The sequence below is a fragment of the Martes martes genome (assembly GCF_963455335.1).
Source record: "Martes martes genome assembly, chromosome: 17".
Classification (NCBI taxonomy): Eukaryota; Metazoa; Chordata; class Mammalia; order Carnivora; family Mustelidae; genus Martes; species Martes martes.
This window is the reverse complement of record NC_137905.1, coordinates 654,056-674,658: the sequence shown is the minus strand read 5'-3', so window position 1 is coordinate 674,658 and position 20,603 is coordinate 654,056. Positions and strand designations below refer to the sequence as shown.

The window sequence follows — 20,603 nt, the reverse complement described above, 5'->3', positions numbered from 1 at the left end:
TCCCAGGGTGCTGGGATCGAGTCCCACATTGGGCTCCCTGCTCAGCGGGGAGCCTGCTTCTCCCTCTCCCTCTGCCACTCCCCCTACTGTGCTCACTCTTGCTATCAAATAAATAAATAAAATCTTTAGGGGAGCCTGGGTGGCTCAGTGGGTTAAAGCCTCTGCCTTCGGCTCAGGTCAGATCCCAGAGTCCTGGGATCGAGCCCCACATGGGGCTCTCTGCTCAGCAGGAAGCCTGCTTCCCCTCTCTCTCTGCCTGCCTCTCTGCCTGCTAGTGATCTCTCTCTGTCAAATAAATGAAGTCTTTAAAAAACAAACAAACAAATAAATAAAATCTTCAGATATGTAAAGTAAAATAAAATCTTAACAAATTTTAGGCCAATATTTTATAAATAAAACACATTTCTCTACAAAAGAACCACAATTTTTTTGCATTTGTCAAAAACCCTTTTGGAAACAGATGTCCTTGCGTACCTCCTCAGGGACTCTATCAAGGCCGCTCTGGAATCAGGGGTTCTTGGAAGCTGTGGGGGAAGACAGGATTCCAGTGAGACATTTGCTCTCTGCCAACTGGGCCCCAAGTCCATGACCACATGTACTGACCACACGAGGAGTGAGCAGGGCAGGGAGAAAGTGCGACACGTAGTAGGGTCTCCTGAAGACGCTGCAACAGAGAAGTGTTAGAACACCTTACTGACAGCTACGAAAACATCCATTTCCACAGAATCTCTCTGCATTTCACAGGGTGGCACAAGCGGGTTGTCCCATTTCATGTCACGGCTGGGATATTCTACCATTTTTTCTTTTTTTAAGATTTACTTATTTAGGGGCACTTGGGTGGCTCAGCTGTTAAGTGTCTGCCTTTGGCTCAGGTCACGATCCCAGGGTCCTGGGATCGAGCCTTGTATCGGGCTCCTGCTCAGGGAGGAGTCTGCCTCTCCCTCTCCTTCTGCTCCTCCCCGCTGCTTGTTCTCTCTCTCTCTCTCAAATAAATAAAATCATTAAACATAAAAATTAACAAACACACAAACCACCAAACCACGGACTCGTTCTCATCCTTCTCTGTGGGCTCTGCTCAACCATACCCATTGGTTCTCCTCAAGAAAATGAGTTTCACAGCTAAGGCTCCACGCCTCCTCACTACAGGACCTGTGCTGGGACATCTATCCTCAGCCACCCAACAACAGGCACCCTGTTACGAGTGGCTCTGAGAACAGACGGGACAACTCCAGGAAGCAAGGCCCTACCTGGCCTCCATGACGGCGACAGGAATCTTTCCTGTGTGTTCGAACACCGTGATGGCCTTCTCCACATCCTGCTGTGCTTGGCTATCGGGCTGGCTCCATACAGGGAGGGTGGGGAAGGAACAGAAGATTTCAAAGAAAAGACATTGAGGGGCACCTGCGTGGCTCAGTGTGTTAAAGCCTCTGCCTTCGGCTCAGGTCACGATCCCAAGGTCCTGGCATCGAGCCCCACTTCGGGCTCTCTGCTCAGGGGGGAGCCTGCTTCCCCCCCTGCCTCTCTGCCTACTTGTGATCTCTGTCTGTCAAATAAATAAATAAAATCTTAAAAAAAAAAAACAAAAGACAAGACACTGAGCAGGGAAGGGTGCCATCACCCAGCAAGACCACAGAAAGGGACTGACTGCTGTTTCACACTCTCAGGAAGCAAACACCTAGCAACAGGCCACCTCAGGGACCATTCACCACCTCTGAGACCCTCTGCCAAACTTCTGACCCCCCTTCGGGAGAACACAGGGTTCCGAAGAAAGACTCTGAAGTGGGAAAGGGAAGGGACTTAATTTTTCAGAATTACCAAAATTATGAAACGACAACATATGACTAGCAATAAATCTTAGATACCTACATTAAATACTTAAAACTATGGGGCACCTAGGCAGCTCAGTCAGTGAAGTATCTGCCTTCAGCTCAGATCCCAAGGGTCCTGGGATCGAGTCCCACGTCGGGCTCTCTGCTCAGTGTGGAGTCTGCTCGTCCCTCTCTCCCTCCCCCTGCTCATGCTCTCTCCCTCTTGCTGTCTCTCTCTCTCAAATAAATGAATAAAATCTTAAATAAATAAATAAACTACTTAAAAATATTCACCTAAAACTTTCATGGCAGCTGTAAGGGCTGTCCGGCCACTCACGTTTAAGTAAGAGAGTCTTTTTGTTTGTTTGTTTTTTAAAGATAAATAAATATTTATCAGGGAGAGAGAGAGAGAATGAGCAGGGGGAGGGGCAGAGGGAGAAGCTACGCAGGGAGCCCAATGAGGGGCTCCATCCCAAGACCCTGGGATCATGACCTGAGCCATCGGCAGACACTTCACTGACGGAGTCACCCAGCCGTCCCTAAGTAAGTGAATCTCAAAATAACACACACACACCAAACAGCCATCTGACATTTGCTTTATGTAAATATAGTGAACACTTTTTCCTGAAATTCTTAGAAACACAGATCTTCCTCCCACCCCGTTTTAAAGACCTCTTCAATGCAAACTCATGTGAACGAAGATCTAAAAGACAGACCGACCCTCCTGCACACAGTAACTTACCCCGCCCTCCAGCTACAGCTGCCGGGAAAGGCTCAAGTGCTCCACTCCCGAGTCCCAGGAAATCAGACTGTACTGGGTGAGCACAGGCCAGAGGCCACAGGCGGCAGCAGAACCGAGGTGACCTTACCTCTATGATGTCCCTGGCTGAAGACGGATCCTCGTAGAGGCCCATGTTTTCCATTGAAACCTGCAGAGGGGACACGGCGGGAACATGAGGCCCGGGCCTCTGAAGGGACAGGCTGAGGAGCGGCCGCTACGGGGAGGGGAGGCTACCACTCACCTTCAGGTCCGCCAGGCGTGTCTTGGCCAGCGCGATGTAGTCCATGAGGAGGGAGCGGTACTTGCTCGGCACTAGCGGTGGGTGGAGAATGTGTGCCTGCGGGCAGACGGCAGAGCAGGGCCCCACAGCCCGTGAACGAGGGGTGACTTCCTGGGGCGGCAGCAACAGCTCGCCGCCACCACCTGAACTCACACCAGCGGCGGGAAACTCAGAGGATGAGCGAGCCACGGACTCCAAGGGACTCCCGCCAGAGCTGGGACAGACAGAACCCCAGCTGAGGGTCTGTCTCTACACGCGGCTGTGGCCTCTCCTTCCCACACGGGCCTGGCCGGGGAGAGCATGCAGCGCGGTCCCCGCACAGAGCTGGCCCTCACACTCCGCAGCCTGGCACTCCCCCCAGTCTCTCCCCTGCAGCGCAAACACAGGGGTGCCCCAGCCCCAGAAAGATGAGGCATCAAGCCCTCAAGGCAGGCTGGGAGTCCTGAGCTTTCACTGGGTCATGGTACGTTCTACAGGATTCCTGGTCCCTTAGGTCACATGTATTCTTTGGAATGTCATGGAAATTTCTGAATTACAAGAAGCATTAAGAATCAGTTTCTAGGGGCGCCTGGGTGGCTCAGCGGGTTAAAGCCTCTGCCTTCGGCTCCGGTCATGATCCCAGGGTCCTGGGCTCGAGCCCCGCATCGGGCTCTCTGCTCAGCGGGGAGCCTGCTTCCCCCTCTCTCTCTGCCTCCCTCTCTGCCTACTTGTGATCTCTCTCTCTTTGTCAAATAAATAAATATAATCTTAAGAAAAATATTTCAAAATGCAAACCCTATCGGAGGGTGTAAGGCCTTCCACGTCTGGAAGCAATGGCCACGGGCACTTTGGGGTATATCCTAGTACTTCTTCAATAGAAAAATACATTATTTTATATGTTAACTTACTGGAATTTAAATAAAAACCTGAAACTACCTAAAAATAAATAAATAATACATCTTTAAAAAACCGAACAGGGGCCTGTAGCATTTCGTCCGCGACAACGTCCCCCCACCGAGCAGGTGCCAGCACAGACCTCCCCGCCCTCCAGAGGGACTGTGTGCTGTCACCGACAGCCCCCCAGGGACAGACAAGGGGCCAGTCCCTGGGCATGTCAGTAGCACCCACGTGGCGCCCGCGGCGGCGAGCACCTGGTGGGGAGGCCCGCAGCGGGGCCAGCGGGGGGACGCCCGGGAGCGTGGGCCACTGCTCACCTGCAGGTACCGGGGCGCCTCGAAGGGCACGAGGTCCGACAGGAACTTGAAGAGAAAGACCAGTGTCTTCTTGCTGCCGCTGTGGAAGGCCCTCGTGTTCCCAAAGGAGGCCTGGAGGGAGAGGCGGGGTGAGGGCCAGGCAGCTGGCTCCATGAGGGGCCACACCACCCTCGCAGGGACACGGCAGTAGCGACAGACACAGGCTCGGCTGCACCCAAAGGCAAACAGCCACGCAGGCCCCAGCAACCCCACCGTGCACGGCTCTGCCCGGCTGGGAAGACGGGCTGAACACGTACAGCAAAGATGAAAACCCCATTCCTCAGGGAACAGTAACTGTGCTCTTGGTGGCCCTCAGAAGCACAGTGTGTTAGCTGCCCTCCCAGGGCATTTCCTCAGCAAATAAACACATTCCACAGGACAAAGCCACTTCCGAACCACGGTAACTCCCAGACTCTTCTGTGAGGACAAGGTCACTGCAAGGGAGGGGGCCAAGAAGGGCAGCCCCTGGCGCCCCTGAAAGTGCCCAGCTCACAAGTGCCCGCTCACAAGTGCCCACTCACAAGTGCCCAGCTCACAAAGATATAAGTGGGCCCTTGCAGGAACTGAGGGCCCCTGGGCATTCCAGAACGGACACCGGCCCTGAAGGGCCGCGAGGAGCCTCTGCCGAGAACCGAACACCCAGCCACACGAAGTCCTGCCGTGGCCCGGCTCACCACAACACCACAGCCTCTGCCACTGTGCATGGAGGCCTGCAGCACCTCCATCGAAATGCCAGAACCCGGTTAGAATTCTTCTCAACAGGAGAGTGGTGCAGATACAAGAAGCCACTTGGTCAAGGGAAGATGGCAGTAGGGCAGGAGGACCCCAGGCTCGCCTTGTCCCACAGACACAACTAGATCACTCAGATCATCCCAAATGCTCCAGAAAGCAACCTAAAGACCGACAGAACAAACTCCACAACATTATAAAACCAGGAGTCGACCACAAGAAAAAATCTGGACAAACCACTAACACATGGAGGTTCCACGTGCTACTAAAAATGAATGGGTCGGGCACCTGGGTGGCTCAGTGGGTTAAAGCCTCTGCCTTCGGCTCAGGTCATGGTCCCAGGGTCCTGGGATCGAGCCCTGCATCGGGCTCTCTGCTCAGCGGGGAGCCTGCTTCCCCCTCTCTCTGCCTGCCTCTCTGCCTGCTTGTGATCTCTGTCAAATAAATAAAATCTTTAAAAAAATAAAATAAAAACTAAAAAAAAAAAAAAAAAAAGCCACCAGATGGAAACAGGAGCATCCCCACATCACCATTCAGCTCCCACCAACGTACAAGGGGCACCATTTCCCTGCGTCTCATCTGTCTACACAGAAGGGTTAGGGACCCTTGGCAACACGCACTCTGTCAAGAGTGAGCCTCAGGACACCCCGGAAACAGGACGAGAAACAAGCTGCCAGAGGACAGCAGTGTCTGTGAAGTGTTTACAGGAAGTATCAGAGGGGCAGACATGTCCCCAGATGTGTGGCTGTAGCGGCACACACTGTCACTCCAGGAAAATGACAGTTACAGGGACACTGAGGTTAGCTGAGAACGGGGATTCAGGACCCCAAAGGGCTCAAATTCAAAGTCATCACGTTGGCCTTTTTACATTAACATTCTCAAAACAAAGATTAAAAGAGATCTTCAAACACTGAACATACACATAAACATCTGTCAAACTCACCCAACCTCTCACTTACATTGCGTGCATTTTCTATAAACTGTATCTCAATAAAACTGAAAAGGCAGAAGTAAAAAGAAACCCACAACACCCCACCATCAACGCAACATATGCGAAGCATTCTCGTCCGTATGTCGCCCAAAAACTCAGCAAATCCCAGGCCCAGAGACACCTGGTTGGACCGAATGACCTGGACACAGGTCTTGGGGAAAGAAACCACATGCTGAGACAGGCCGGCTCTTAGGACCAGCGAGGGAACCGTGGCGGAGCCCCTGAGCATCCAGCGGATGCCCCCGGGCCAGCAGCAATTGCTGGGAACACAAGGGTGAGGAGATGAGAGCAAACACCGTGCCTGCCCATCCTCCCCAACAGGCGGGCAGAGGCTGGGCCAAGGCAGCTTCGGCCGGTGCAGCCGCCCTCAGAGCTGGGGAGCGTGGGCTCCCCACAAGCATCCACCAGGCAGCACGTCAGGCAAACCTGAAACCTCTACAAGGACTCGGATGGCTCTCCACCCACCAGACTGACGCTCTCCCAACCTTCAAAGTGGATGTGTGGACAGACGTCCCCACAGCAGCAGCCCCAGCAGGTCTGAGCACCACAGCATGGACAGGGCGAGAAACCGAGGCAGCGTCCACCGAGGGGAGGGCCAATGAGGACACACACGGCGCAGACCTGCCACAACTGTCCTCATGCTTTCCCGACAGCACCCCAACATGGGGACCCGGTCCGGCAGGTGCAGCGACCACGACGGGAGGGACAGCCCCCAGACAGGGCAGCATGGGGCCCCCGGGGAGGCGGGCAGAACAGACCTGACCACTGAACACGAGTGCCCCTGTGACAGTGAGCCGGGGGCCTAGCCGCGAGCACGTACCGCCAGAGGTAGGGGGCTCACCTGGAACCATTCTGGGTAGGATGGGAACACGGAGGGGCCCTCCAGCGCAGCCTGACGTGCCACCAGGAATGCGGTGACCATGCTATCCAGGTCGCAGCTCTCAAACGCACGGGCCAGCAGTCGGGCCACCCAGTCTAGGAGGGAAGGACCTGTGAGAGCTGGCAGACGAGGACTTGTGTGCTGCCGGGGGCAGGGCACGCTGGGTGGGAGCGTGTGCATGCCCAGCGCCAAGTGCAAGAGACTGGGTCATGAGGGCCCGGAACAATCCAACACCAACGGCACACGGCTGCACGGGAGGCAGATGGAGGGCATGGACGAGAAGACCCAGGGCACCCTTCACGCAGGGAGCAGAGCAGCCAGCAGCCACCTCCACCCGCGGGCTCAGCCACCAACAGCAGGACCCGCATACACGTGCCGGGGGCTCCCAGCCAAGGGCACCTTTAACCAGTCGCTGCGCCTCGGGCAGGCAGATCACCAGTGTAGACACACAGGAGAGCACGTGCCGCCAGTTCACCTCGTGTGTTTCCAGAACCTCCTGGAAGTGGCCAAGCAGCTCTTCCGGGCACAGTATGGCAAAGAGCTGCAACAGAAGGTCCTCAGCTCGGCTGTGGAAACAAGCCGCTCCTTGGGCAGCCGCACCTGCCTCCACCCTCAGGGTCCCCGTGAGCAGCAACGGGTCTCCTTTCAAGGAGAAGGTGTTCTGCCCACGTGACAAGTCCAGCCTCTGGGCCCCCAGGGGTCTAGGCAGGAGTGGCCATGGTCTGCGGAGCCTGCCGGCCTCACCCTCTCTGGAAGGGAGCCCCGGGGCCCTGTGGCCGCTGCCGCCAGCCCGGGAGCACGTCACCCACCCTGCGGTAGAGAGTGGTGAGCAGAGGGTGGGTCTTCGCGAAGCTCCACTCTCTCTGCATCCGAACGGCATCAGAAACTTCATTCAGGAGTAAAAACAGACAAAAATGTCACTCGGTCATCATGAAAAGCTGTCTTAATTTGCATTTTTTCAATCATTAGCAATCATTTCCGTCCGTGAACGGTTTTCTGCTATCAGGTGTGTCTTTGGCCCAGGTCCTTGTTGCTAACCCCTTACCATATCTGCTGTATTTTCTAACCCGTCAATTGTTGAACTTTGCTCTTTTCAACTCTAACGGTGGATAAGCCATCAGCGAGGACGCTGCTGGAAGGCTATCTGGCTGGAGCAGGCCAGAGCGCACCATGGTGAGTGCCAGAAGCTCCCCTCGTGCTACCTGACAACCCTCCCCGGGGACACAGTGCCACACACAGAGCGAGCTCGGCGGGCACGCTGTTCATTTCAGTTTCCCCAGGAACCTTAGCACTTGCAAACACCATCACTGAACGAACGGATAGTGACATCACCCCAAGGACACTCGTGGGCACATGACATGGCATTGACCACTTCTGGAAAGAGCCTGTAACTACAGCTGACCCCCTGAACAAGACGGACTTGAGATGCGTGGGTCCACTCGCATGCCACTTTTTCTTAATCTGGTACAGTTGCCAATGTGTTCTCTTCCTTATCGTGTCTGAACGTTACTTCCTTCGCTCCAACTTACTTTAATGTAAGAACATAGTACACAGCACACATCACATACAAAATATGTATTAATCAAGTGGTTCTCAACAGGAAAGCTGTTAGTACTTATGTCTGGGAAAGTCTAAAGCTAGGGATGCCTGGGTGGCTCAGTGGGTTAAGCCTCTGCCTTCGGCCCAGGTCATGATCCCAGGGTCCTGGGATCGAGTTCCACATTGGGCTCCTTGTCCAACAGGGGGCCTGTTTCTCTCTCTGCCTGCTTGTGCTCTCTCTCTGACAAATAAACAAATAAAATCTTAAAAAAAAAAAAAAGCTATATGCAGATTTTCAACTGCACAGGGGTCAGGGTCCCTAACCCCCACATCAGTGCTTATATGATAGAGGATTTATCATAGAAGAATCTAGAAATCCACTCTGATAACTAGATACTCAGAATCTATTGAGAAAAGACCACAAGAAAGGCTTCACGTTAAATGTATTTCTATTTCGATGATGACACGGGTGACAGTTCTCCTTCCCATACTTTGTTAATTCTGAATTTTCTTTATGAGAATGTGCAACTTTCAAATGAAAGGATATTTGACACTCACGTGCCCTCGAGTCTAAAGCGATCACAGCGCTAACATTCAGGGCCCACGCTCCCATGAGGGAGGCAAACAAGGGGTGTCCAGGAACCCACCTCTCAGCACAGGCTTGTGAGTTAGCACCTGAGTCAGAGTATGACTGAAAAATCTCTTTGGCACATCTGCTGAAATCGTTCCGCCATACATGTGTCCACAGAACACGCCGAACCTGCCAACACAGCAGCGAGGTCCCCGCAGGGCCGGCAACATCACACACACACCCCAGCAAGAGCTCATCAAAGGCCGCTGTCCAGCAAGGTTACATGCACCCCGAAGCCCCCAATCCCAAATTCAGGGGGCGCACAGGCTGGCCCTTCCCATAACCCTGAAGCACTCGCCAGCCAGGCCACTGTGCCACAAACGTGAAAAGAAGTCCAAGGGCATCAGGGCGGGGTCGGGGGGCACCTCTGTCGGTGAAGCATCTGTCTTTGGCTCAGGTCATGATCTCGGGGTCCTAGGATTGAGCCCCACATCGGCCTCCCAACTCAGCGGGGAGCCTGCTGCTCCCTCTCCTCCCATCTTGTGCTCTCCCTATCCCTCTCTCTCTGATAAATAAATAAATAAAAGCAAAGAAGTCCAAAGAAGGACAGGTTCCATAAGGAAGAAGCTGCCCATGGAGTAGGACAGCTAGAAAGGGAAGGCTTTCCCTTTGGAAACATGCCAACCTCACAAAGCCTCAGTGTGCCCATCTGTGAAATGGGGATCACGGGCAGCAGGGCAATAGCCAGGCTGGCGCAAAGCACCTGACATCCAGAGACTCAGATGCAGTAATGGTTCCTGAAGCCAAGGACCTCCCGTGCCAGGAGGGAGAGGAAGGACAGCAGGCAGGACATCAGTGATGCGGCAGGAGGGACAAAGGCTCTCGGGGCTGCCTGACAGTGGGGCCCTGAGAGCACTTCAGTGAGCCAGGGTCAGAGTCACTGAAGCTCTTCCCAGTTCCCCAGGGAGAAGAGCTCCTGTCACATGAGTCACACGGAGACACTGGGCAGGAAGGGCAGCCGTGGGCCCTGCTGGCCTTCCAAGGAGACAAAACCATGATGCGAGTCCCATGTACCAGGAAGCCTGGCCATCCAGACCAGGGTGGGGTGGGGCAGTGTCTCGTTTTATTGTAAATATTGGCACCTAATAAGAAACTTAAAAAGAGGGGTGTCTGGTGGCTCAGTCGGTCAGGTGTCCGACTCTTGGTTTTGGCTCAGGTCATGATCTTGGGGTCATGAGACTGAACCCTATGCTGGGACTCCATGAGAGTCTGATGGAGACTCTCCCTCTGCACCCCCCCACTCCCTCTCTCTCATATAGAGCAATTTTTTTTTTTTTTTTTTTTTTTTTTGCCAGAGAGAGTGAGCACAGGCAGAGAGAGAGGCAGGCAGAGGCAGAGGGAGAAGCAGGCTCCCTGCTGAGCAAGGAGCCCGATGCGGGACTCGATCCCAGGACCCTGGGATCATGACCTGAGCCGAAGGCAGCCGCTCAACCCACTGAGCCACCCAGGCGTCCCGAGCAATCTTTTTTTAAAAAAGGAAATTTAAGGGGCACCTGGGTGGCTCAGTGGGTTGAGCCTCTGCCTTTGGCTCAGGTCATGATCCCAGGGTCCTAGGATTGAGTCCCACATCGGGCTCTCTGCTCAGCGGGGAGCCTGCTTCCCCGCCCCCGCCCGCCTCTCTGCGTACTTGTGATCTCTGTCAAATAAATAAATAAAATCTTAAAAAAAAAAAAAAGACTTTAAAAAAAAAAGGAAATTTAAAAAGAAACAAACACATCCATGGTCATTCTCTGATTCTCAGGACATGAGTTTGAGCGATCCAGTTATAAAAATGCATAAAACTGAGAGACAGAGCCACGCTGGATGATCAGTGCAAGCGCCGTGCGGCACGTTCCGGCTCGCTAGAGCAACTGGAACACAGGCAATCGAGGCAGAGCAGTGAGAGGCTGGAGGGATTTGCAAGGCCTGGAATGTGGGAAAACTCTCCTGGGTTCCCAGGAGAGAACCAGCTTCCAGGCCAGCCTCCCCCATTACTGTGGAGCAAACCCGACCCCCCAACAACCAATCCTAATGTGTGGCTCCACAGAGCCACGCAGAGAGAAAGCTAATGTGGCAAAATCGTGACCACGGGGACGTGTGAGCACCAGCCCTGGGGAGCAGAGAAGTTTCCTGTGGAGGAGAGGGCATGGGGCACTGGCACAGTGGGAGAGCCCAGTGAGAAGGTTGCTCCAGGGGTGCCCTGGGTGGGAATCTGGGCTCACACCAGGAGTACAGACACCCAGGTGACAGAGGGTTCAGGCGGAAGGGGGCCGGCTGGCCTCCCGCCTCATCTTCAGAAGCAGCAGGTGGGCCCGAGGGCTCCCAGCGCTCTCCAGCGGGCGTCCTCCCTGGACGCTGTCCCAGGGGCAGAGAACCATGAGCAGCAGCCAGCCGCTGAGGCTCCAGGAGTGGTTCAGACGCCTGGACCTTCAAGAGAAGGTCTATGCAAGCCCAGCAGGCCTGCCCGCAGGACTTACCAGTTCTTCACTGTCCTGTACTCTGGGGATTCGTCCTGCAGCCCGGTGGCCAATGCCTCAAGAGCGTCTGATGACAGGTGGCAGTAACAGAAAACACAACAGTTCAGCCTCACAATCCACCAAAAATGACCCCTGACCAGCTACTTCCGGACAAATCAGGTAATGAGTCTTTGAGAAATGGAAGCTCCTCAATTTCCAGTTAAGAGACCCCGTCAGCCTCTTACACCCCCCAAGAGTACAGGTCCCCCAAACAATCCAATGGTACCAAAGACTTAAGCCTTTTAAATCCATCAAATGTCGGAAGCAATAAAATGCTTCCCTAGTTAACTGTTAACTGGTTGTCATTCATGGCTCCCGACATTAAACGCAAAGCCACCGACAGCTGAAAGCAGGACGGACAGTCGAGGGTAAGTTCGGGTGAGTACTTGAAGTGGAAAGGCAGGAAGCCCTGGGAACCCTTGATTAGCCAACTAGCTGTTGCCCAGCCTGGGGCTCGGCACAGACAACTCACAAACCAGCATCCTCTGCAGCACGGTCACCGCGACCTGTCAAAGCAGAACACGGGCCACGGTTATTCACCTTGGGGTGCTGCCCAGGGAAACAAGCGGTCACCCTACAGGAAAATGAGAAAGTGCCTCCACGCACAGCCCGACACGGGGGAGACCCAACAGAGCAAAAGGCAGACTTCCTGCAAGGATCCGCCGTGATCCCCAGGACCTCTCTCAGCGTGGCCCCGGGCCCCGGCCTCACCCTGCCGGCCTCCCACGGCCTAGGGCTTACGGGGGCTGCACAGAGTTCTGCTGCTAAAAAGCTCTGCAATTCTGGGACGTGCTGAAGGCTTTCAACCGCAGGAACTTTGGAAACCAGAAAATGGCGGGAGACATCCCTGCTTTGTTCCATTTCCTCACATCCACTAGACGCAGGGAGTAATGGCACTAGGGGAGCACCTCAGGGAAATAACAGCACAGATCTCCCATCAAAGCTCACAGATGAGGGGCGCCTGGGGGGCTCAGTCATTACGCGTCTGCCTTCAGCTCAGGTCATGATCCCAGGATCCTGGGATCGAGCCCCATGTCATCCATTGTGTTCTTCCTCTCCCTCTGCCCCTTCCCCCGACTCCTCCTGGCCACTTGTGCTCTCTAATAAAATCTTAAAAAAAAAAAAAAGCTTATAGACGCATGTGGGGTCATTGGTCTAAGAACTTCCATTTTCGTCACAAGCCAATTCCAGACTCTCCATCTGACTTTCTTACCCGGGCCACGTGTGCAGGCTCCACACCTCTGAGATCCGAGTTTTTCTGAAATCCTCTCAAAACAAACAACTGCACAAAATCTGAAAAACCACAAAACCCAAGGACGGACATGCACACCACGGATCACGCAGAGCACCGACCTCCCCACACCTGGAAGGGTGCGCACTCATGTCTGTTCTTCCGGCTCCACTCCCCACACACATGCCTTCACTGGCCCAACCACCCCAAACCTTCCTGAACCAGACTTTGCTTCTCGCTGCTCTATTTGAAAGGGAAATACTCAAAATCGAGTTTATGGGAAGGATTTTTTCTCTAAAACAAAGTATCTGGGGAGGCCTGGCTGTCTCAGGCGGTGGAGTGGGTGACGCTTGACCTCAGGGGTGTTAAGTCTGAGCCCCATGCTGGGTGTAAAGATCACGTTAAAAAAAGGGAGGGGGGCACCTGGGTGGCTCAGTGGGTTAAAGCCTCTGCCTTTGGCTCAGGTCATGATCTCAGGGTCCTGGGATCGAGCCCTGCATCAGGCTCTCTGCCCAGCGGGCAGTCTGCTTCCCCCTCTCTGCCTCTCTGCCTACTTGTGATCCCTCTCTCTGTGTCAAATAAATATATAAAATCTTAAAAAAAAAAAAAAAAGCATCTAAGTTTCCCTGTGGATTGTCTCTCCAGCCAATCTCCTAAACAAATAATGCAAGGCCAGTTGTAGAAGGACCAGAAGCACTACATTCTGGGGAACAACACAGGAAACAGACTCCTACTTTCTGAAAAGATTAGAAGATTTTTTGTCTCATCTTCAATTTAAACTTAAACTCTGAGTCTAGACTCGGGAACTTATAAGGAGCTCACATCCATCACCAAGAAAGTTTTAGGAAAAAGGAACACCTCTTCTGCAATGTAAAAAAAATTCATAGGCTACCTGTATGGAACATTCCACTTCTCATCTAATTTTCTATTTGTACCTTTTGTCCTTCAGACATTCCTGGCAATGGCCAGGACCTGCTGGCTCAGAGAGGAGCCAGGGACAGGGCCCACTCTAAGGGAAATGCACCCAGAAAAAAAAGTGTGACAAGCGACAGCCACTCTGAGCTGCTGTCCAGGACAGCACGGCGCCCCTGCTCTCACCCAAGTCTGACGTATAGATCAGGCCGTGAGCTCAGCACGCTTGCCACAGTTCCTACTTCGCTATTCCTGAGCACGTTTTAAAATAACTGCTTAGAGGGAGGCCTGGGTGGCTCAGTCAGTTAAGCCACTGCCTTCGGCTCGGGTCATGATCCCGGGGTTCTGGGATCGAGTCCCGCATCGGGCTCCTTGCTCGGCGGGGAGCCTGCTTCTCTCTCCACCTCTGCCTGCTTGTGGGTGCTCTCTCTCTCTTTCTGACAAATAAATAAATAAATAAATAAAATCTTTAAAATAACTGCTTAGAATGGAGTCCACAGAAAGCCAGTGGCCTCAGGCCCCCACCGTACAAGTAGCAGGTGCCTGCTCTGTCTCCACCTCGCTCGGGGACTTCCCAGCTCCCCGCACCCTCCTGTTCTGGGATCTGAACGTACAAATTCCTGTGACTTGACTTCTCTCCGTGAGTGCCCTGAAGCCGCACCTCCAATTAACACGGCTCTGGGGGCTTTCTTTTCCCGGAAGGGGGAGCTTGAGTGCTGAGGGAGCTACGGACAATCCCATGTGGGTGGTTGTGCTTCCCAATTCAGCAGGTCATAATCTGCATATTTTAAACACACCAGCGATAGGCCCCCAAACACAATGGGGCAACTGACGGACTGTATCAAAGCTTGCACACCATTCAGGGGTAAGCAGACCCATGTAGCAGGTCCCATTCCATTCCCAATTCCTAGGCTAGGGTGGGGCTGCCCATGTCCCACAGACTCTCGCAGCAGAAAGCATACCCATGGACCTCAACTTTGCCATGAACCTGCCCCTGGTGTGCACTTACCAGAAAGCATAGTCTGGGCGATGTCAGTGTGCTGAGTTTCCATCTGCTCACACAGAAGGCACAGGTCCCTGAAGAGCCACGCAACCGTGGACTGAGTGTCGGCATGACTAGGGACAAAGCACACAGCTCACCCCGGGCTCACCACCGTCCCGTATCCATCAGGCCCTCTTCTTCCACATGAACTTCACTAGGAAGCCTAAGCACTGAGAACCAGCTGGCAGCCCCCTGGGCCGTCCCCTGAAGTCACGAGAGGGCCACTGACACCCAAGAGCTGGCGGGGAAGCTGCTACTGGCATTAAAAAGAATTATTTTTAAAGAGCATAACTGGAGGGACGCTTGGGTGGCTCAGCTGGTTGAGCGGCTGCCTTCAGCTCAGGTCATGATCCCAGCATCCTGGGATCGAGTCCCGCATCGGGCTCCTTGCTCAGCGGGGAGCCTGCTTCTCCCTCTGCCTCTGCCTGCCACTCTGTCTGCTTGTGCTCGCTCTCTCTGACAAATATATAAATAAAATAAAATCTTTAAAAAAAAAAAAAAAAGAGCATAACTGGAATAGCTGACTACTACTTGGGGAAAAAAAAGAAAATAATCAGAAAGAAATAAAATAACCAGAAAGAAAGAAAACAGCAATTTTAGGCTGTCACAGGACAGACGTTGGTCAAGGGCCTCAGCCATACAGAACCATCTGGGGAGCCTGGATCTGGAAGCAGGAGCAGTGGGGTGGGGGGGTTCTCACCTGACAGACATGCACTGTTCTGGGGCCAACGACGTCTGGCACCTTTTCCCGTGCTTGGCCTATGTGTACCCTCTCTGGAGAAGTGTCTATTGAAATCCTTAGTCCATTTGTAATTAAACTGTCTTTTTATCGTTGAACTACAAGAGTTCTTTATTCTAGATACCAGATTATCAGATACGTGATTTGCAAAAAATGTCTTCCATTCTATGGACTGTCTTTTCATGGTCTTAACTGTTGACACACACAAGTTTTATGACTTGGCGAAGCATTAATTTTCCTTCTACATTTCCTATTGTTGCACGAGTTTCAGGCATCCTGTCCAGGAAACAACCGCCTAATCCAAGCTCATGCAGATGTAACCCTAGATTTTATTCTAGAGGTTTTAGGGCTTTAGCTCTCACGTCGAGGTCTTGGATGCACGATGACTTAGTTGCTGCGTGTGGTGTGGAGCATGGGTCTGACTTCATTCTTTTGCATGTATATGTCCAGTTGTCCCAATACCATTTGTAAAACGGACCATTTCCCCCCATTCGATGTCTTGGCACCCTTGTCAGAAATCAACTGACAGGGCATCTAGTGGCTCAGTGGGTTAAGCATCCAACTCTTGGTCATGAGCTCAGGATTGTGAGATCGAGCCCTGCTTCAAGCTCCGCATTCAATATGGAGCCTGCTTGGGATTCTCTGTCTCCCTCTGCCCCTCCTGCTTGTGCTCTCTAAAATAAGTAAATGAAGCTTTAAAAAGACTAATGATGGGCACACCTGGGTGGCTCAGTTAAGCATCTGCCTTCAGCTCAGGTCATGATCCCAGGGTCCTGGGATGGAGCCCCGAATTGGGCTCCCTGCTTAGCGGGGAGCCTGCTGCTCCCCCTGCTTGTGCCGTCTAATAACTAATTAAAATCTTTAAAAAAAAAATCAGTGACAGAAATGTAGAGCTTTACATTTGGACTGGAAATCCTGGTCCACTGCTCTAGGTCTACCCTTAGGCCAGCACCACAGGCCAGCTCTATAGTAAGTTCTGAAAACAGGACCTGGGACCCCCCAATGTTGTTGTTCTCTCTGAAGGATTTTTGGCTACTCAGGGCCCCCTGCACCTCCACTTCAGTATCGGAATCAGCTTGTCCATGTATGAAAAAAAGCCAAGTTAGGTTTTGATGGAGCTCAAACCGCATGCATCAGTCGGGGCGGGAGGGGGGGATGCTGCCCTCCTAACAATATCAGGTGTTCCAGTCCATGAGCAGGGAACGTCTGTTTCTCTAGCTCTTAAAGCCAGGGGCCCGAATGAAATTTTAACTTCCTTTTCAGATTGTTCACGTTCTTGTATAAAAACACAACTGAGGGGCACCTGGATGGGTCAGTCAGTTGGGCGGCTGCCTTCGGCTCAGGTCATGATCCCAGGGTCCTGGGATCGAGCCCCGCATCGGACTCTCTGCTCAGTGGAGAGCCTCCTTCTCCCTCTCCCTCTGCCTACTTGTGTTCTCTCTCCATCTCTCTAATAAATAAATAAAATCTTAAAAAAAAAAAACAAAACTGATTCCTGCAGGGTTGTTTCCTGCAACCTTGCTAAAGTTGCTGACGCGCTAATACTTCTCAGTAGGGGTTCCTTATGCTATTTGATACGCAAGACGCGGTCCTCTGCAGACAGCGTCGCTCTTCCCCTTCCAATCTGGACGCCTGTTTAAATCCCCCTATGCCCAGGTGCATGGGTCAAGAAAAGTGTTTTTCATAGTTAAAATTTGTCAGCCTAAGTCCTGGGCCTTATATCTTAGTTAGACCTTTCCTGCTCCAAGATTATAGGGTCATCTTCCGTGATTTCTTCTAGTACTTTCATAATCTCATTTTCCCCCTGTGATTTACCTAGAATTTTTTTGGTCTAAGGTGAAGACCCAACTTTTCAAATCGAGATGTGACCCACGTGTCACGATGCCACTGATTTCAACACAGACTTTTCAACAGTGCTTCCGGGTTCCCCAAATTAGACACTCAGTTTTTCCTGACCTGATGACAAATATACCCATCTCTGGCTTTCTGCCTGGCTGCCGAGAGCATGGCAGGCCAGAGCTCCCAAGGCCTCCTCTGTGTGCGTTCAGAGATACTGAGTCACCCTCCTCCACCTTCCGGCAGGGATGCTTAGCTCTCCCACCCTGCAGTCCTTTAGGAACAGACTGAGTACCACACCGCTGGCTTAGGGCAAGTCTATCTCAAGCCTCCTAGGTCGTTTATCACAGGTCTATCTGCCTTCTGCTTCCCAAACTGCTTCTCCTCTCTTCCCTTCTACTGCCCTCTGTAAGCGGTTATCTTTGAATCAAGTGACTTTCCTTACTCTTGATGGGACTTCATGAGGAAATAAAAGTACATACACACATTCTATCAACCATATTTATCTGAACATCTCTTTTTAAATTTTTTTTTTAAATTTTCTATGGGGGGCAGCTGGGTGGCTCAGTGAGTTAAGCTGCCGCCTTCATCTCAGGTCATGATCCCAGGGTCCCGGGATCAAGTCCCACCTCCAGCTCCTTGCTCAGCAGGGAGTCTCCCTCTCCCTCTGCCTGCCACTCCCCCTGCTTGTGTGTGTGCACTCTCTCTGTCTCTCTCATGTTCTCTGACAAATAAATAAATCTTAAAAAAAAAAAAATTCCTTTCAGGGTGCCTGGGTGGCTCAGTTGGTTAGACAACTGCCTTTGGCTCATGTAATCTTCCTGGAGTCCCAGGTTCGAGGCCTACACAGGGATCCCTGCTCAGTGGGGAGTCTGTTTCTCCCTCTGACCCTCCCCCATGTCGTTCTCTTTCTCATTCTCTCTCTCAAATAAAATCTTCAACAATAATTTTTTTTTTTTTTTTAAAGATTTTATTTATTTATTTGACAGAGAGAGATCACAAGTAGGCAGAGAGGCAGGCAGAGAGAGAGAGAGGGAAGCAGGCTCCCTGCTGAGCAGAGAACCCGATGCGGGACTCGATCCCAGGACCCTGAGATCATGACCTGAGCCGAAGGCAGCGGCTTAACCCACTGAGCCACCCAGGCGCCCAATAATTTTTTTTTCTAGGTAAGAAGTTTATTTTATTTTTTATAGTAATCTCTATACCCAACACGGGTCTCAAACTCAAAACCCTAAAATCAAGTCTTATGCTCTTCCAACTGAGCCAGCCAGGCATCCCCTTCAAAAGAAAAATTTTTTAAAGATTTTTATTTATTTGAGAGAGAGCGAGCACAAGCAGGGTGACCAGCAGGCAGAGGGAGAAGCAGGCTCTCCACTGAGCAGGGAGCCTGATGTGGGACTCGATCCCAGGACCCTGGGATCACGACCTGACCCAAAGGCACATGCTTCACCCACTGAGTCCCCCGGGTATCCCTCCTATGATATATTTTATACAAAGAAAATATTACCAAGTTTGTACATGACAAAGAATTTGACTATAACAAATGTTCTCTTTAAATAATGAAGAGTTTCTCTCAGTGATTTTTGACTTTGATTTATAAATAAGTCATAATACACTAGATCACAAAAAATAAGTCCTATGATACTAAGGTAAGGTAAAATAATCACTGGTACACTACCTTTCCCACAGCTCCGGGAGGCTCACAATGTTCTGTACGTGAAGACGCCACACAGCTTCAAGCAATAAAGAATTCTGAAGAAAGTAAGAGTAGTACGTGTCTTTCGTGCACACATTTTCCTACAAAATGCAGAGCCCATACACAGAACTCCTGGACCCTACGGACAACTGGGGTGGAGTGACAGGCACAGCCCCAAACACGTACATGGTCACTGTGGCTTCAGACTTACTACTCCCACTCTTCACCTCCCCAACCCCCAGCACCCTGTCCAGTCCCTAGTGTCACCTGCTTCCAGGACTTTCTCCCCTTTGGCCAATACGAGATTCCACAGTACAAACTGGACATGGCAACCTCCTTTCTCCTTTGGACCCTTTGGTGGCTCTTTGCAGCTCTCAGAACAAAGGCAGAGACTCTTGGACACAGCACAGGACCCTTACAACCCGGTTTCCGTGTCTCTTGTTCTCTGTCCCAGCGAGCTCCCCCGTCTGCACCACAGCACCCTTGCCCCTGTCCCCAGGCCATCTTGCTCAAGTCTCCTGTGTCCCACGGCCTACTTTGTCCAGCTCTCCTTCACCCAACAAAACGGCACTCCTCCTTCACACCCCGTGCAGCTGCCAGCTCTCTTACAAAGCCTTTCCTAGCCACCAACCAAGCAGCCATCCACTCTTCACTGCACATCTGTGGACACCTACGTCATGGCAATTCACGGGCATTTGTCTGCCCTCCCTCCAACTACACAGCTGCCAGCGAGCACAGGGACCACAGCAACACTGACACAACTACAGACACATACGTCATGTATGCTGGATAAAAGAATGGGGGGAAAACCATGAACGCACCATCACCTGGGTTGTCCTGTCCTTTCTCTATATTCTTACTGATCTCATTTAATAACCAGTTACCTTGAGTACTTCCAACTACTCAAAAATCTGTAAACCTACTGAATTCAAAATGCTTCAAAACAGAATAAAAATTATTTTTTAATTATAATTTTCTAATTTACTATACTACCATGGAAAATTGTTCATAATTATATCTAAGAAGAGAGACAATGTTTCTGTGGCACAGTCTGATAAACATTACTAATGATGGGTGAATACTGACATATACGGTAACTGAAGGCACTTTTTCCCCACCCACAGAGACAAGAGCTGAATGCCTCCCCTCCCACCCGTGATTAATGAGGTGCTTGGTGGAATCCCTAAGAACATGCTGGGACTCTGTTGTCTCCGCTCAACACAAGACTGCCTGAGAAGCCCCTAGAGGCAGAGCCGCAACGTCAGATTTTTACCTGGACTTCGCATAGCTCTTGACAGAAGGAGAGACGAGAGAACATACTATGAGCTAATAAATACTGAGCCACCTCCAACAAGGAAGACAGTTTCTTCTGAAAAGAGAGATTAAATCTTAAAAAAGCAAAAAATAAAGTACCTGAAACAGTATTTAAGGAATGTCCTATTACCCCAAACAGCTCGGAAGTAACGAGTAAGCACCATTAGCCCCCGGCGCCGCCATCTTACCCTCTGCTCTGCGTTCAGCAGCACCTTGGGGGAGGGCTCGCCACTGGACGCACAGATCTGCACGATGCTGGACACCACTGTCCGGCTGGACAGCACAGCCACTGGGACACCCAGTTTCGAGGCTTGATCCCGTAAAGCAGAGCCTTAAAGACAGAACAAAAACCCTGAGACAAACTGCGTCTAAAACAGAAGACCTGGGCCTTAAAAAGCCTTTTCAGCTGTAGCTACCAGCCTCCTGAGCACCCAGCCCCTGGTCCACGACCCATGAAGGAAGGAATC

General features: G+C 51.9%; 2 protein-coding genes across 2 annotated transcripts in view; both read right to left on the bottom strand.

The window, feature by feature from the left end:
- The window catches only part of LOC308357898 (Fanconi anemia group A protein-like), a 45,376-nt gene extending 34,001 nt beyond the window's left edge, over positions 1-11,375 (bottom strand). The window contains exons 1-11 of the mRNA XM_080827776.1: positions 11,328-11,375; positions 8,888-9,000; positions 7,511-7,587; positions 7,101-7,242; positions 6,663-6,796; positions 4,063-4,173; positions 2,831-2,926; positions 2,678-2,737; positions 1,248-1,336; positions 604-664; positions 475-524 (exon numbers count right to left, since the gene is read on the bottom strand). Of these exons, the coding sequence (XP_080683902.1) occupies positions 475-524; positions 604-664; positions 1,248-1,336; positions 2,678-2,737; positions 2,831-2,926; positions 4,063-4,173; positions 6,663-6,796; positions 7,101-7,242; positions 7,511-7,587; positions 8,888-8,978 (911 nt within the window). The 5' untranslated portion in view covers positions 8,979-9,000; positions 11,328-11,375. The remainder of the gene's footprint in view (positions 1-474; positions 525-603; positions 665-1,247; positions 1,337-2,677; positions 2,738-2,830; positions 2,927-4,062; positions 4,174-6,662; positions 6,797-7,100; positions 7,243-7,510; positions 7,588-8,887; positions 9,001-11,327) is intronic.
- A 422-nt stretch (positions 11,376-11,797) lies between these two features.
- LOC308357897 (Fanconi anemia group A protein-like) lies at positions 11,798-20,590 on the bottom strand (the record flags this gene model as incomplete). Its single annotated transcript, XM_080827775.1, has 7 exons — positions 11,798-11,872; positions 12,580-12,659; positions 14,519-14,625; positions 18,805-18,878; positions 20,096-20,191; positions 20,325-20,467; positions 20,587-20,590. 7 exons carry the CDS (start codon positions 20,588-20,590, stop codon positions 11,798-11,800), a joined length of 579 nt encoding a protein of 192 aa, XP_080683901.1.
- Positions 20,591-20,603: the final 13 nt, after the last annotated feature.